At 42.7% G+C, this 14,406-nt stretch overlaps 1 protein-coding gene across 1 annotated transcript in view; it reads left to right on the plus strand.

The window, feature by feature from the left end:
• vwf (von Willebrand factor) overlaps positions 1–14,406 on the plus strand; it is a 132,557-nt gene that overhangs the window by 74,195 nt on the left and 43,956 nt on the right. The window contains exons 35-38 of the mRNA XM_063072474.1: positions 2,334–2,554; positions 5,023–5,215; positions 10,838–11,185; positions 13,157–13,368. Coding sequence (XP_062928544.1) covers positions 2,334–2,554; positions 5,023–5,215; positions 10,838–11,185; positions 13,157–13,368 — 974 coding nt within the window. The remainder of the gene's footprint in view (positions 1–2,333; positions 2,555–5,022; positions 5,216–10,837; positions 11,186–13,156; positions 13,369–14,406) is intronic.

Here is a 14,406-nt window from a genome sequence, read left to right on the forward strand (position 1 = left end):
TTTAACATAGTTATGGAGAGGGCTATGACATGTTCACAGGGTAATAGCCTGAACAGGAGCAGAGGAACCTTGCAGTGGTTGATTGGGTGGGATTGTTTGCTGGAAAGGAGCATCTGCTAAGGGGAACACCTTTAAAAGTATGATAGTTCAGGGCCTGCAGTGAAGGGCAAGACAGGCTGCTTTCAGGAAACCTGGCTGTAGAGAAATATTGAGGCTGTGATTCAGAAAAAGAGGGATGTATATACTGCAAATAAGCAATTGGGAACTAGTGAATCTCTTGATAGTGAAGAAAGTGTAGGAGAGAAGTTGGGAGGGTAAAAGAATCTTATGAGAAGGATCTGGCAGGCAAGGTGAGGCAAAATCCCAAGAGATTCTATATGTATATTAAGATTAAAAGGTATAGCTGTCTGTGTTTGTAGCCGAAGGAAATAGGTGAGATTTTTAATAAATATTTCTCTTCAGTTTTTACTGTGGAGAAAACAATGGAAGCTAGGGAAATAAGGGAAATATTTATGTTGTCTTAGACCACAAACAAATAAGCAGGGTGGAGGTACTGAAGGATTTAAAGTGTGTTGGGTTGCATAAATCCCTAGGGCCTGATGGTGCATTCTCAGACCTTGTGGGAAACTAGAGAAGAAATTGTAGAGGCCTTTTCAGAGACTTTGTCTTCACCTCTGGCCACAGTGAGGCTCTGGGGGACTGGAGAGGGGCTAATATAGGACATTTGTTTTAAAAAAAAGGATACACAGAGAAGCCAGGAAACTACAGGCTAGTGAGCCAGATATTGGTGGTGGGTAGTTTGCTGGAGAGGATTCTGAGGGACAAGATCTACCAACATTTTAAGTCACAGGGTCTGATTCAAGACAGTTAACATGGTTTTGTGAGTGGAAAGTCATGCCTGACAAATCTTTTGGAGATTAGATTAAAGGGGCATCTGGATGAGCACTCGAGTCACCAAGGCATAGTCGGTTACAGACCAATTGCTGTTAGGGATTGGTATTTGATGTCTGTCATACATGGTGAGTTTGAATATCACAAAATGAGTCCTTTGCCTGGCAGCAAAATAAAACAGTGATTGCATGTCAAAAATAATTCATGATTCAGAAAAAAATGGCTTAAAATATATATGTAAAATTGGGTGTCTCAATCAAGAAATATACACTAAGTGGCTACAGGAGGTACCTAATAAAGTGGCTACTGAGTGTATGTTCTGTGTTCTTCTGCTATTGTAGCCCGTTCACTTAAATGTTCAACGTGTTGTGCATTCAGAGGCGCGCCTCTGCACACCACTGTTATTATACATGGTTATTTGAGTTACTGTTGCCTTCCTGCCAGCCAGTGTTTTGTTTATCACACCATTTTCTGTAAAGTCTAGAGACAGTTATGCATGAAAACCCCAGAAGATCATTAGTTTCAGAGATACTCAGTCCAGCCCATCTGGCACCAGTAGTCATTCCACAATCAAAGTTACTTAGATCTTATTTCTTCACCATTCTAATACTTGGTCTGAACAACAACTGAGCCTTTTGACCATGTCTACATGCTTTTATGCATTGAGTTTCTGCCTCATGATTGGCAGATTAGATATTTGCATTAATGAGCAAGTGTACAGGTTAACTACCTAATAAAATAGCCACTGAGTGTTTTTGTGTAACTGAGTGTTCTGTGTAATTCATTTATTGTAGATCATGAACACCCAATCTTCTGACTCTGAGTTAGACTGGTGCCACATGCCTTAACATAATAACATATTGGCATTGATATTTAGCCATAGTGCAAAATTTTCCAATAAGCTTGACTGTTGTTCTGCTTGAGTGCTGTTGAGTCATTGTTAACTCATGGCAACCCTATGAATAGTATAGTTGCTTAGGGTCTTTGTGGATTTCCAGGTCTTTCTTCCATGCAGAAACTGTTGCTGCCCAGGTTGGGACCCAGCTGGATTCGAACACAGGACCATCTGCCTCAAAATCCTGTGCTGATGTCACTACATCACTACCGGCCGGCCTACCAATAAAGTTTATCATAATTTCATTATATTAAATTATGAAAGGATTTCAAAGGTCAAACATAGAAATTGTTCCATTTCAGGGGAAGTCCAATCCAAATTTATAAGTTCATCACAACTTGTCAAATGTTGGTATTTCCACCACGATGAGATTAATAGAATTGATATTGTTCTGGAGAAGCTGGATGAACACACAAATGGGAATAAAAAGGATATGTTGTTAAAATGAGATAAGAGAAACTTAAAATGAAGCATAAACAATTGTTCTCACAGTGCTAAAAATATTATGCCAAACAAATTAGACTTTGTTTTCTTATTCTGTTAACAGGTGTTTGCACAGTAACGGCACAGACGGAGATTACTAGTTTTGATGGGGTCGAGTTCTCATTAACTGGAAGGTGCTCATATGTATTGCTACAAATTGAAGATCAAGATACAAAAATAATTATGCATAAGGGTCCGTGCCACATGGTTTCCAGAGGAAATTGCATCAAGGCAATTGAAATCAGGCAGTATGGGAGTTCAGTTTTGTTGCATGAAAATATGACAGTAAGTCTGAACATGTTGATTTTGATTGAGTTTCTGTTTTCAATAGATGAGGATGCCACTGTTATTTTTTTTCGACATACAACCGTTTTACAGATTGAGTAATGTGGTATGGGACTGTATAAACGTTCCAGAGTTTGTAGTCTGAGCAAAGCATTTTGCTGTTGACTTCAAAGGAGATTGTCCACAAAGAGTTAGCCATTCCTGAGGGAAGAACTTTCCTTTCCTCCATGCCAGCTGCTGGTCAGGCTGACCTTGAAATATTGGTTGTTGCCTGTCGTATCCGACAATGACAGGCACAAAGAAACCTGTGTGGGAGTGTTTTTAAAGTGGTAAAGCCATTGCACTGTGGCAGTCCCACTCTCGACCTTGGAAGTTCAGGTTGCCAGTTGCTTCACTCTTGCGAAGTGTTGAAGGACTGCCTTCCTGGCCACTGGATCTCACTGTTAATCTCATCTACCAATTCCACCAGAGATTACTTCGTATGCTAGGGCAGGGATGCCCTTATCTCATCAGGATATGAAGCCTACTAGCTACCCTCATCTGGTTTATCCCACCTGTTAAAGCAGTGTACCAGGATGTGGATGCTATCACACATGCAGAAGGCTACTTGGAGTTATGTGTCTGGTAGGGTCCAAAGATGAGTGGGCTGCCCAAGAATGGACACAACAAACCCCCTCACCAAGGTGCCAGCCCTTTGTGGACCTCAGCTGGAAATAGTAACCACAATTGCATTTTAAAATGTTGAGCAGAGTTCTACATAAAAGTTTGAAAGTGCTCATTTGATTAAGGTAAAATCTCTACTAATTATAGCCACATTAGGTTTAGAAACATCATGTGAAATAGAGACATGCAACATAGAAACAGACCTAGTGGTGCACCATGTCCACATCAACCATCAACCAGTCACTTACACCTATGCTACTTTAGTCCTATTTTCTAGTCTCTATGATCTCTCCTCGCCTCCCTCCTCAAAATACTGGCACTCACACTAGCAGTGATTTATCTGTAAGCCAATTAGTCTACCAGCCTATGCAACTGTGGGGTGTGGAAAGAAACTGGAGTAGCCATAGGAAACACATGAACACTGGAGGTCAGGATTGAACCTGCATCAGTGAAGGTGTCAAACACTGCTCTAGTAGCTCTGCCACTGTGCATCATGATAGGCTAATGAGATTTTTATTGTGGTATGTAGTTTTCTTTAAGTCACCTGGACTTCCATCTGAACAAGTGTATTTTGTAGCTGGACTAGGCCATAAAACTATAAGAAATAGGAGCAGAATTCGGCTCTTCAGCCCAACAATCTGCTCTGCTATTCTATCATGGCTGATTTATATTATTATATAATTATAAGTCATGGCTGATTTACTATCTCCCTCAACCTGATTCTCCTGCCTTCTCCCTGAATCCTCGTCCACCCTTACGAATCAAGAACCTATCAATCTATGCTTTAAATATACGTAATGGTTTGGCCTCCACAGCCGTCCATGGCAGTGAATTCCACAGACTCACCAGGCTCAGACTAAAGACATTCCTCCTCACCTCAGCTCTAAAGTGACGTCCTTGCATTCTGAACATGGGCCGCCTGGTCCTACACTCCCCCACTATAGGAAACACCCTCTACATGTCCACTCTATCCGGACCTTTCACTATGCGGTAGATTCAATGAGATCTTCCCTCATTCTTATAATCCCCGGTGAGTACAGGCCTGGAGCCATCAAACGGTGCTCATAAGTTAACCCTTTCATTCCTGGAGTCATTCTAGTGAGCCTTCTCTGGACCATCTCCAATGTCATCTCATCTATTCTTAGTTAAGGGGCCCAAACCCATTCACCATATTCCAAGTGCGGTCTGACTAATCAATGCCTTTTAAAGCCTCGACATTCTATCCTTGCTTTTATATACTAGCCCTCTTGAAATGAATGTTAACAATGCATTTGCCTTCTGTACTACCAACACAACTTGCAAGTTCACCTTAAGGGAATCCTGCACTAGGACTCCCAAGTCCCTGGGCATGTCTGACTTTTGAATTTGTTCTTAACTTAGAAATGATCTACAGCTTTGTTCCTTCTATCAAGGTGTATGATCATACACTTCTCTACATTGCGTTCCACCTGGCAATGTTTTTCCCTTTCACCTAATCTGTCCAAATCTTTCTCTAGACTCCCTGCTTCCTCGACATGACCAGCCCCTCCACCTATCTTCATATCATCCACAAACCTGGCCACAAAGCCATCAATTCTATCATCCAGAACATTGACATATAACATTAAAAGAAGCCATCCTAACACCAACCCCTTTAGAACACCTCTAATGGGCAGGATCAATATTTTTTTCTTTTATCCAATTCATAAGCTAAAAATTGCAAATTGAGTATCATGCTCTTTGTTTGACATGGAAAAGAGGCTTTTTAAATTGTATCGCTTAGATGTATCACGAGCTTTAATTAATTCTCCATTCCTTTCCACTAGGTTACAATCAATGGAAAACCTGCCTATCCTCCATTAACTATTGGAAATATGGATATTACTGACCATGGGTCCAGTAATTTTGTAGCAAATATTCCTAGTCTGGGATTAGTTCTAATCTTCAGTCCGCTGAGCAACCTTTTCGGGCTTTGGGTTTCTCCTACATTGTTCTTTGCTCGAGTATCTGGACTTTGTGGTGAGTACTATAATTTGTGGGATAGACAGCTTTTGTTGAGATTTAGAATCAGAATCAGGGTTAATATCACTGGCATATGTTGTGAAATTTGTTTTGCTGCTGCAGTACATTGCAATACATAATAAAAAAAAGCTATCAAAAAGTGGTGCAAAAGGAGTGGAAAAACATAGTAAGGTAGTGCTCATGGGTTCATTGTCCATTCAGAAATCTGATGGTGGAGGGTTAGAAGCTGTTCCTGAAACTTTGAATGTGTGTCTTCAGGATCCTGTACTTCCTCCTTGATGGTAGCAATGGGAGGAGGGCACGTTGTGGGTGATGGATGTCACTTTTTTGAAGCATCTCCTTTTGAAGGTGTCCTTGCTGCTGGGGTAGCCACTGCCCATGATGGAGTTGGCTGAATTTACAACTTCCTGCAATTTTTTTCCGAATCTCAGCGGTGCCCCCTCCATACTAGATGGTGATGCAACCAGTAAGAATGATCTCCACAGTACATCTGTAGAAATTTGTGTCTTTGGTGACAATCAACTCTTCTGAAATTCCGAATTAAATATAGTCATTGTTGTGCCTTCGTTGTAATTGCATCAATATGTTGGACCCAAGATAGATTTTCACAGATGTTGACTCTCAGGAATCTGCAACTGCTCACCCTTGCCACTGCTTATCCCCCAATGAGGACTTTCCCTTCCTGAAGTCCACAATCAGTTCTTTGGTCTTACTGATGCTGAGTACAAGGTTGTTGTTGTTGTGACACCACTCAACCAGCTGATCTATCTCACTCCTGTATGCCTCATCAACACCCTCTGAGATTCTACCAACAATAGTTGTGTCTTTGGTAAATTTATAGATGCTGTGTGACCTGTGACTAAGCACACGGTCATGGGTGTAGAGAGAATAGAGCAGTGGGTTAAGCATGCATTCTTGAGGTGCACCAGTGTTGAATGTCCATGAGGAGAAGACGTCATTTCTGATCTGCTCTGACTGTGGTCTCATGGTCAGGAAGTCAAGGATTCAGGAGCATAAGGAGGTCCAGAGGCTCAGGTTTTGGAGCTTGTTGATTAGAACTGAGGGTATGAAGGTGTTGAATGCTGAGCTGTAATCAGTAAACAGCAGGCTGACGTAGGTATTGCTATTGTCCAGGTGATTCAAAGCTGAGTGGAGAACCGGTGAGATTGCATCGCTGTAGACCATTGTGGCAATAGGTAAAGTGCAGCAAGCCTAGGGTCTTGCTTAGGCAGGAGTTTGTTCTAGCCATGACCAAACTCTCAAAGCACTTCACCGCAGAAGATGTGAGTGCAACTGGGTGTTGTCATTGAGGTAGCTCACCCTGCTTTTCTTGAGAACTGGTAGGATTATCACCCTTTTGAAGCAGGTGGATTGTTGCAGTTATTGTTAACCAATGATCAGAATTTTAAACAAGAACCTTTGCAGAGAGCTCCAAAGTTTTAAAATGTCTGCTCAGTGCATAGGGTTTCTGGTTGGCGTGCGATGTAAGTCTATTCAGGTGTGTTAGACATATCTGTTGTAAGCACTTATGAGACCAATTAGGAACGGTTATCAGTCCTCCAAGGAGAGAAGGCCTGGGTTTAACATTGACTCCATGTCATGTAATCAATTTCATCCCCTTGCATAGGTGAACTCATTGTATCAAATATCATTATAAATTTGATTAACTTATTTTTGATATGAAAATACATAGGACTTTTTTTTATTATGTACGATCATGAACAATAGCCAGATCAGAAATGCTGATCAAGTCAGCTACTTCCCAAAGAGAATTCTGATAGGCCAATCAGATGGTTCACTGCTACTCAGCGATAGAACAGGCACAAGGGTCGCTAACCCCTGTACCCCAGAAACACACCTGAGCAGTGCGGCGGAGGTTATGTGCCATGCATGACCTGATCTGAAAGCGTCATGTTGACTCATAACAGATCATGTTCATGGTGGAACAGCTTGGTCAAGGATGGGGTGATCTGTACAGATGGACAAATTACACCTCCACTACCCCAGGACTTATATTGTGCACGGGACTTCATTGTAATCAGGTGTCTCTCAATATTTGCTGCTATATTATCTTGCAATCAAGATAATATGACAATGTTTAACTTGTTTGCTCCTGGTATGAGTCTGAATCTATCTGTATTATAGCAAAAGCTTCTGCTTGAGGATCATGACAAGACATAATGAATAGTTTATTCTTCATTTTTTGGTCTGTGAGTGTTGTGAAAAGTGGCTGTTGGTGCAAAAGGTAATCTTTTCTAACAAAAGTGGGTTGAATGCTTGCAGATAGATTGAACGTACTATAGGATGCATATGAATCCACACCATGTAAGAGTCACTGAAAGAAATGAATGTGGATAATTTGTAATGTAAAATGGGAAATGGACGGAATTTTCTTTTAGGCCTGCTTTTTTTTCTTACTGAAAAAAACATAAATAATTATAAAGATCTTGAGGGGTTTGATAACCTATATTTTTATATATGTTTTACATATTTTAACAGTAGTTAATTAATAGAAGTCAATCATTAGGGACCCCCACCACCCAGGACATGCCCGCTTCTCATTGCTGCCATCAAAGCCGAACCACACCGCATCCAATTTCTCATCCAGGCAGTGTACGATGCGCTTCCAAGCCCATCAAACCTGCACACATGGGGCAAGGCAGAGTCATCTGTGTGCCCACTGTGCTCCAAGCGAGGAACCCTGGAGCACATCCTCAGCGGCTGCGCAAGGGCACTTGGTGAGGGACGGTACAGGTGGAGGCATGATCAGGTCCTGAAGACCATCGCTGAAGCCGTCAGCGCAGGAGTTGAGTGGGCGAAGTGGTCCCGACCCTCCAAGCAGACCATTGCCTTTGTCAGAGCTGGGGAGCAGCCAATACCTGCCAAAAGAACATCTGCAGGCATTCTGACCTCTGCAAGGGACTGGCAGCTGTTGGTGGACCTCGAAGGGCAGCTGAAATTCCCCAACCATATCGCAGCCACCACCCTGTGACCAGACATTGTCCTGGTGTCTGAGTCTACTAAGCAAGTGGTGCTGCTGGAGCTGACAGTCCCATGGGAAGATAGCTTGGAGGAGGCCTTTGAAAGGAAACTCTCCAAGTATGCAGGACTGGTCAGCAACTGTCAGCAGGCTGGATGGAGAGCGAGGTGTCTCCCAGTGGAGGCTGGTTGTAGGGGATTCATAGCCCATTCTTTAGTTAGAGCTTTCAGCATTTTGGGCATCGAGGGAGAGAGGAAGAGGAGAGCCATCTGCAGTACCACCAATGCGGCAGAGAGGGCCTCAAGATGGCCGTGGCTCAAAAGAGGGGAGCCATGGAGCCATAAGTAGCTAGCCATCTGGACACAAGCTGGGGTCTGATCAGCCCCGGCTGGGTCACCTGGAAGAGGTTGTATGATGTTGAAAGACCTGAAACACCCAATGATTCCAGGAACATCACTGAAGATGTGTCCAGAAGCATCAGTAGATGTATGTACACAGGAAAGAGGTACAGAAGTCTGAAGACACACAGTTAGTGATTCAGGAACAGCTTCTTCCCCTTTGCCATTTGATATCTGAATGGACATTGAACCCATGAACACTACCTCACTGATTTTTATTTCCTATACACTTCTTAATTAACGACTGTAATTCACATGGTTTCTCTCTACTATCATGTATTGCATTGTACTGCTGTCACAAAGTTAACAAGTTTCACGACATATGCCAGTGATATTAAACCTGATCCTGACTCCGCGCCTCTGTTGATAGAGTCTCTCATTCATCTCATGTTTGTACCTCTCTATAATCACGTGTCCCAGATCTCCACTGTTGCCATTCTGTTACCCATTTATGGGACTGAGTATGAGATGAGCCAGCAGTCCTTAGGGGAAGAAACCTCGTGTGAACCGAATGCTGCTTCCAACAGAACAAGTCATGGAACAAAAGCTCGGCAGATGCAAAGACAGCAAGGGTCCACCTAATGGAGACTAAAACTGTTCCTAAATGTTATTTCTGAGTTGTGATAAATGTACTGAATTTAATTAAATGCCTCATTTTATTTCCTTAACTGGGATAACAAGTGGATTGGAAAATTCCACCTGTGATTTTCATTTCTCTGTGGCTTGTAGCCATTCTTCTGTTGGAACTGTGCCCCTAAAGGCCTCCATCTCTCGTCCTTTTTAAGATGTTTCTTAATGGTCTTTGAGAAGTCTGTTGGCCACTCCATGATACTCCAAGGCATGGTAGTACAATAGTTAGCACAACGCTTTGCAGCACCAGCTGTAAGGTTGGGGTTCAATTCTTACCACTGTCTGTAAGGAGTTTGTACGTTCTCCCCGTAACTGTGTGGGTTTCCTCCGAGTGCCCCAATTCCCTTCGACATTCCAAAATCACGTGGTTAGGGTCAGTGATTTGTGGGCATGCTTTGTTGGCGCCCTGCACGTGGCAACACTTGTGAGCTGCCCAGCTCAATCCCTGTTGATCAGATTTGAAGCAAGCGATGCATTTCTCTGCATATCTCAATGTACCTGTGACAAATGAAGCTCACCTTAGGTTAACCTAACCTTCCATATATGAAATAAAATATAAACAGAAGGGCATGCAGCATGTGTTGAGAGAGAAAGCAGGACAAATTAGATGTAAACCAGGGGATAAGAACGGTTAATTAATTACTTTATTTATTGAGTTATGGCATGTAATAGGCTCTTCTGGCACTTTGAGCCACGCCACCCAGCAACCCCTGATTTAATCGTAGCCTAATCATGACCAATTAACCTAGCAACCGTACGTCTTTGAAATGTAGTAGGAAACCAGAGCACCCGGAGAAAACACACACCGTCACAGGGAGACATACAAACTCCTTACACACACAATTTATGTATGTAGGTATCTGTTTGTCTCATGAGACCATGGATTTGCTACTTGGAAAGTTTCCAGGGTGCAGGCCTGGGCAAGGTTGTATGGAAGACCGGCAGTTGCCCATGCTGCAAGTCTCCCCTCTCCACGCCACCGATGTCGTCCAAGGGAAGGGCATTAGGACCCATACAGCTTGGCACTGGTGTTGTCGCAGAGCCATGTGTGGTTAAGTGCCTTGCTCAAGGACACACACGCTGCCTCAGCCAAGGCTCAAACCAGCGACCTTCAAATCACTAGACGAACGCCTTAACCACTTGGCCACACGCCAACACTACAAACTCCTTACAGGCAGCAGGATTTGAACCTGGGTCATCGGTACTGTAAAGCGTTGTGCTAACCACTACGCCACTGTGCCACCCTAGTGGGCAGAGAAAAGGTAAAGATAGTTCTGTACTTGAGTGAAGGACAGCAGAGAGAAATACAAAGATAGTTCTATGTTTGGGTGGATGACAACAGAGAGTAAGTGACAAAATGAAGAAGCCATCTGAAGGAGAGTGGTAAAAGTACTTAGTGAACAACAAAAATAGCAAAACCATCCATATATTTCTGGGTGATTTTATTGTGTTACTCATTTTATTTTGGGGGTGATCCCTGCCTTATACACTTCTTATTCTATATCTTGGAATATAATGCATTCAGGATGTCTCGTAGTTACAAGTTCTTGCCAGATAACATGTTAACATCAACCACCCACCCCATTACCTGTTTTTTTTCTTTGTTTTCAGGAACATGTGACAATAATCAGTTAAATGACTTTGAACTTCGAGTTGGATCTATTGCTGAAAGCGGCCTCTCATTTATAAATGAGTGGATTCTGAAGGAACAATCATTGCAGCATTGTACTGAAGAAGAGCCGGTGGTCCATGAATGTGTGTCGACAGGAGATGAGTGTAACATTCTCCTCTCCTCCGTATTTGAGCCATGCCACAACGTCGTTGAGCCACAGCCATACCTCAGACTCTGCCAGAAAAAGGCTTGTGATGGCAGTGAAGTGTGCAGTTCCATTTCTGCATATAGCTTCAGGTGCAAACTTCAGGACATCTGTGTCAGATGGAGGTCGGAGAGTTTTTGCCGTGAGTAATCGCTTTGTGCATTTAGTCCCCCTTTGTCAGTGCCCTCACAGGAGATCTGACAGCACAGCGCCATAGAGAGATACATCACAGAAACAGGCTCTTCGGTCACCAAACAGTGGCATGACAGTGTTGCGGTAGTGCAATGCATTACAGTTGCCAACCGAAGGGGGTTCGATCCCTGCTTCTGGCTGTAACGAGTTATTTCCCGTGGCTACACGGGTTTCCTCTGAGTGCTCTGGTTTCCACCCACATTCCAAAGACATAGGTTAAGGTTAGTGAGTTGTGACCATGCCACATTGGCGGCAGAATGTGGCAACACTTGCAAACAGCCTAGCAAATCTTTGCTGATTTAACTTGACACAAAATGGCATAATTCACTCTACGTCTCAAAGTACATGTGACAAATAAAGTTAACTTTTAACCTTTAAAGTTAACATCAGCTATCAATGACCTAATTTTACCCAAATCCTAAAATAATCTCATGTTTTATATCCCCAGATCCTCATCAGCCTCCACCAGATTCTACCACTACCTACACACTAGGGGCAATACACCAGTAGGCAGCAGTGATACGAAGCGAGGGGTTTCCATATAAAATAAGCACATGGGGTTAGCATTATCTGTAAGCTTAATAAAGGTGATTAGGTGATTAAAGACAAACAAATTCCAAAGGTGGGAAAATCCAGTGCAAATATTTACCACAGTGGCCACCTGGGAGTGAAATCAGAAAGTATATTAGCTAGTAAAGAAAAAATTAAATTTGGAATCCTTCCTGCAAAAGATGGTGGATGATAAAACAGCTGGAGCATTGAAGAAGGGGATTGACCATTTTTTGTTGGTTAAGAGTGTCAGAGAATTTAGAGAAGATGATAAATAGAGGTTAATCATTGTCCCATTGGTTGGAGGAGTGGGCCTGAGGGACTGAATGTTTCTATCTTCTCCTTCTGCTCCCATGGATGCATCTATTATTTATTTAGATATACACTTTGAATCTTTCCCACTCACCCTTTCATTCTCGCTTGTTAGGCTGAAGTGCATTAGCTGAAGGGAGACCTGCTAGAATTTTATAAAATTATGAGTGGCATATACAGAGAGAATAGCAGCTCTCTTTTACCCAGGCCAAAATGTCCAATACCATTGGATAACCCAGGAAGTGACAAAGTGCTGCATCAGTAATTCCTGCCTTGGTGTAGTTACATGCACACAACGTTGTCCTGCTCTTTATATTGTAATTCAATGAGATTAGGCTTCAACATTGGACAGAACAATGCATGGTTTGCATTTTTAGGGCAACATTCTGTAAAGACCTTGAGCTACCGACTAATGTCTGTGTTCAGCTACACAGAGTTACAAGTTTGAGCTCCTTTACCATTGTATGTGTTAAATCAGCATCTTGCTTTGCTTGGCATATTTATCACAATACAAAAGGGAGGCCATTCAAACTATCAGATCCCTGCCAACTCCTAGCAGAGAAATCCCATCAGTCCCATTCTCCTTCTTCTTGCTTTCTCTGTAACCTTACAACCCAGTCTCTCTCTCTCTCTCTCATATCCATCAATTCTCCATGCCACTAAACCCAGCAGTAATTTGTGTTGGTCGGTCAGCCTACCATCATGAGAAGAAACCAAAGCATCTAGCAGGAACTTACAAAGGTCATGGGAGAGAACATGCAAAGTAGGCTGCACCCAAGGGCAGGATTGAATCCAGCTCTGTAGAGCTGTGGAACAGAAACAGAATTAGCAGTGTTGCCAATGACTGTGCCACTGAAGCACACAGTGAAAATGCTTCTCTGTAGATACATTAGATGCACATACTCCAGTGTGTCACTGACATGATCCTTACCATACATACACAGTATATTGATCACCAAATTAGAACTGATTTGGCAGCTAAATTGTTGTCCAGTTTCTGAAACTCACAGTACATTTGTTTTAATCCATCACCCTCTTTCTTTTCCCCTCTTGCTTTTAGCCATCTACTGCCCCGACTCCTTTGTGTATGAGCCTTGCGGGGTAAACTGCATCCAGCACTGCGAAAACATTGCACACGCGAATGCTACAAGTTGCCTGGGTTCTCCAAATGAAGGCTGCTTCTGTCCAGGAGGCAAACTGCTATTGGAAGGGAAATGTGTCACTGACAATGTCTGCACTCAGTGCACGGATGAGCAGCAAGTTCATCATCAGGTACAAGTGTGACCACAGAAAATAAAATTAAGATGCTGGTACTTTTGTGGAAGCAAATAAAACTAATGCAGTCTTTGGAAACCTCAGATCAAAAGTACTGAATATGGCACTTCTCAACACTATTCATAATGTGGCGATTTTAACCTGAAATTATCTATTGTTATGTTGATGAATTTGTGCAAAGCAGTGGAGATTCACGAACAGGTTCACCTTCAACCTAGGTCATGCTTTGGGTTTTGCCTCTGATAGGATTCCCATGGTTGCATGAGTACTTCCCTGCACGCACACCCTGAAGTCTTACCTGGGTGGTGACTTCATGAAACACGATAATCCACAATGGGCCATTAGGCCGCAAGTCAGCGGAAACCAGCGTCCTGCCGTAGACCTCCCTGATATCCTTCTGACATCTGCCTTTAGCATGCTGTTGTGTACTCCTGCACAGCACTGTACAGGTGCTGAGGCTCAGACCGTACTGAAGTCCATGGTTTAAGTGACCAGATATAAACTTGGCAAGTGCAGTGTAGTGTGGGGCAGTGTGAGATCATGCACTTTTATAAAAAGAAACAAAAGGCAGATTATTATCTAAATGAAGACAGAATACAAATGGGTAAGGTTCAAAGGTATCTAGGCATTCTCGAGAACGAATCACGCAAAGCGAACGGGCCGATCTGACAAGTGGTTAAGAAGGCAAATGGCATGCCGGCAATTATTGAAAAGGAGTTGAAGTTTAAGACAATGGAAGTTTTATTACAGATGTATTGGGGGAGTTAGTAATGGCCCAAAACATCAATTGTTTATTCATTTCAGTAGATGCTACCTGACCTGTTGAGTTTCTCCAGCATTTTGTGTGTGTTGCTTTGGATATCCAGTATCTGCAGACTTTCTCATGTTTATGTTCTGAACCCCGATGCAGAGTTTTGATCCCCTTACCTAAAAAAGAATATGATAGCATTAGGGACAGTCAAAAGGAGATTGATCTGGATAAGTCTTGGGTTGATAAGTCAAGATGGGATAGTTTGGGTCTGTATTCCTTTGAGT

The sequence above is a fragment of the Mobula hypostoma genome, chromosome 20 (assembly GCF_963921235.1).
Source record: "Mobula hypostoma chromosome 20, sMobHyp1.1, whole genome shotgun sequence".
Taxonomy (NCBI): domain Eukaryota; kingdom Metazoa; phylum Chordata; class Chondrichthyes; order Myliobatiformes; family Myliobatidae; genus Mobula; species Mobula hypostoma.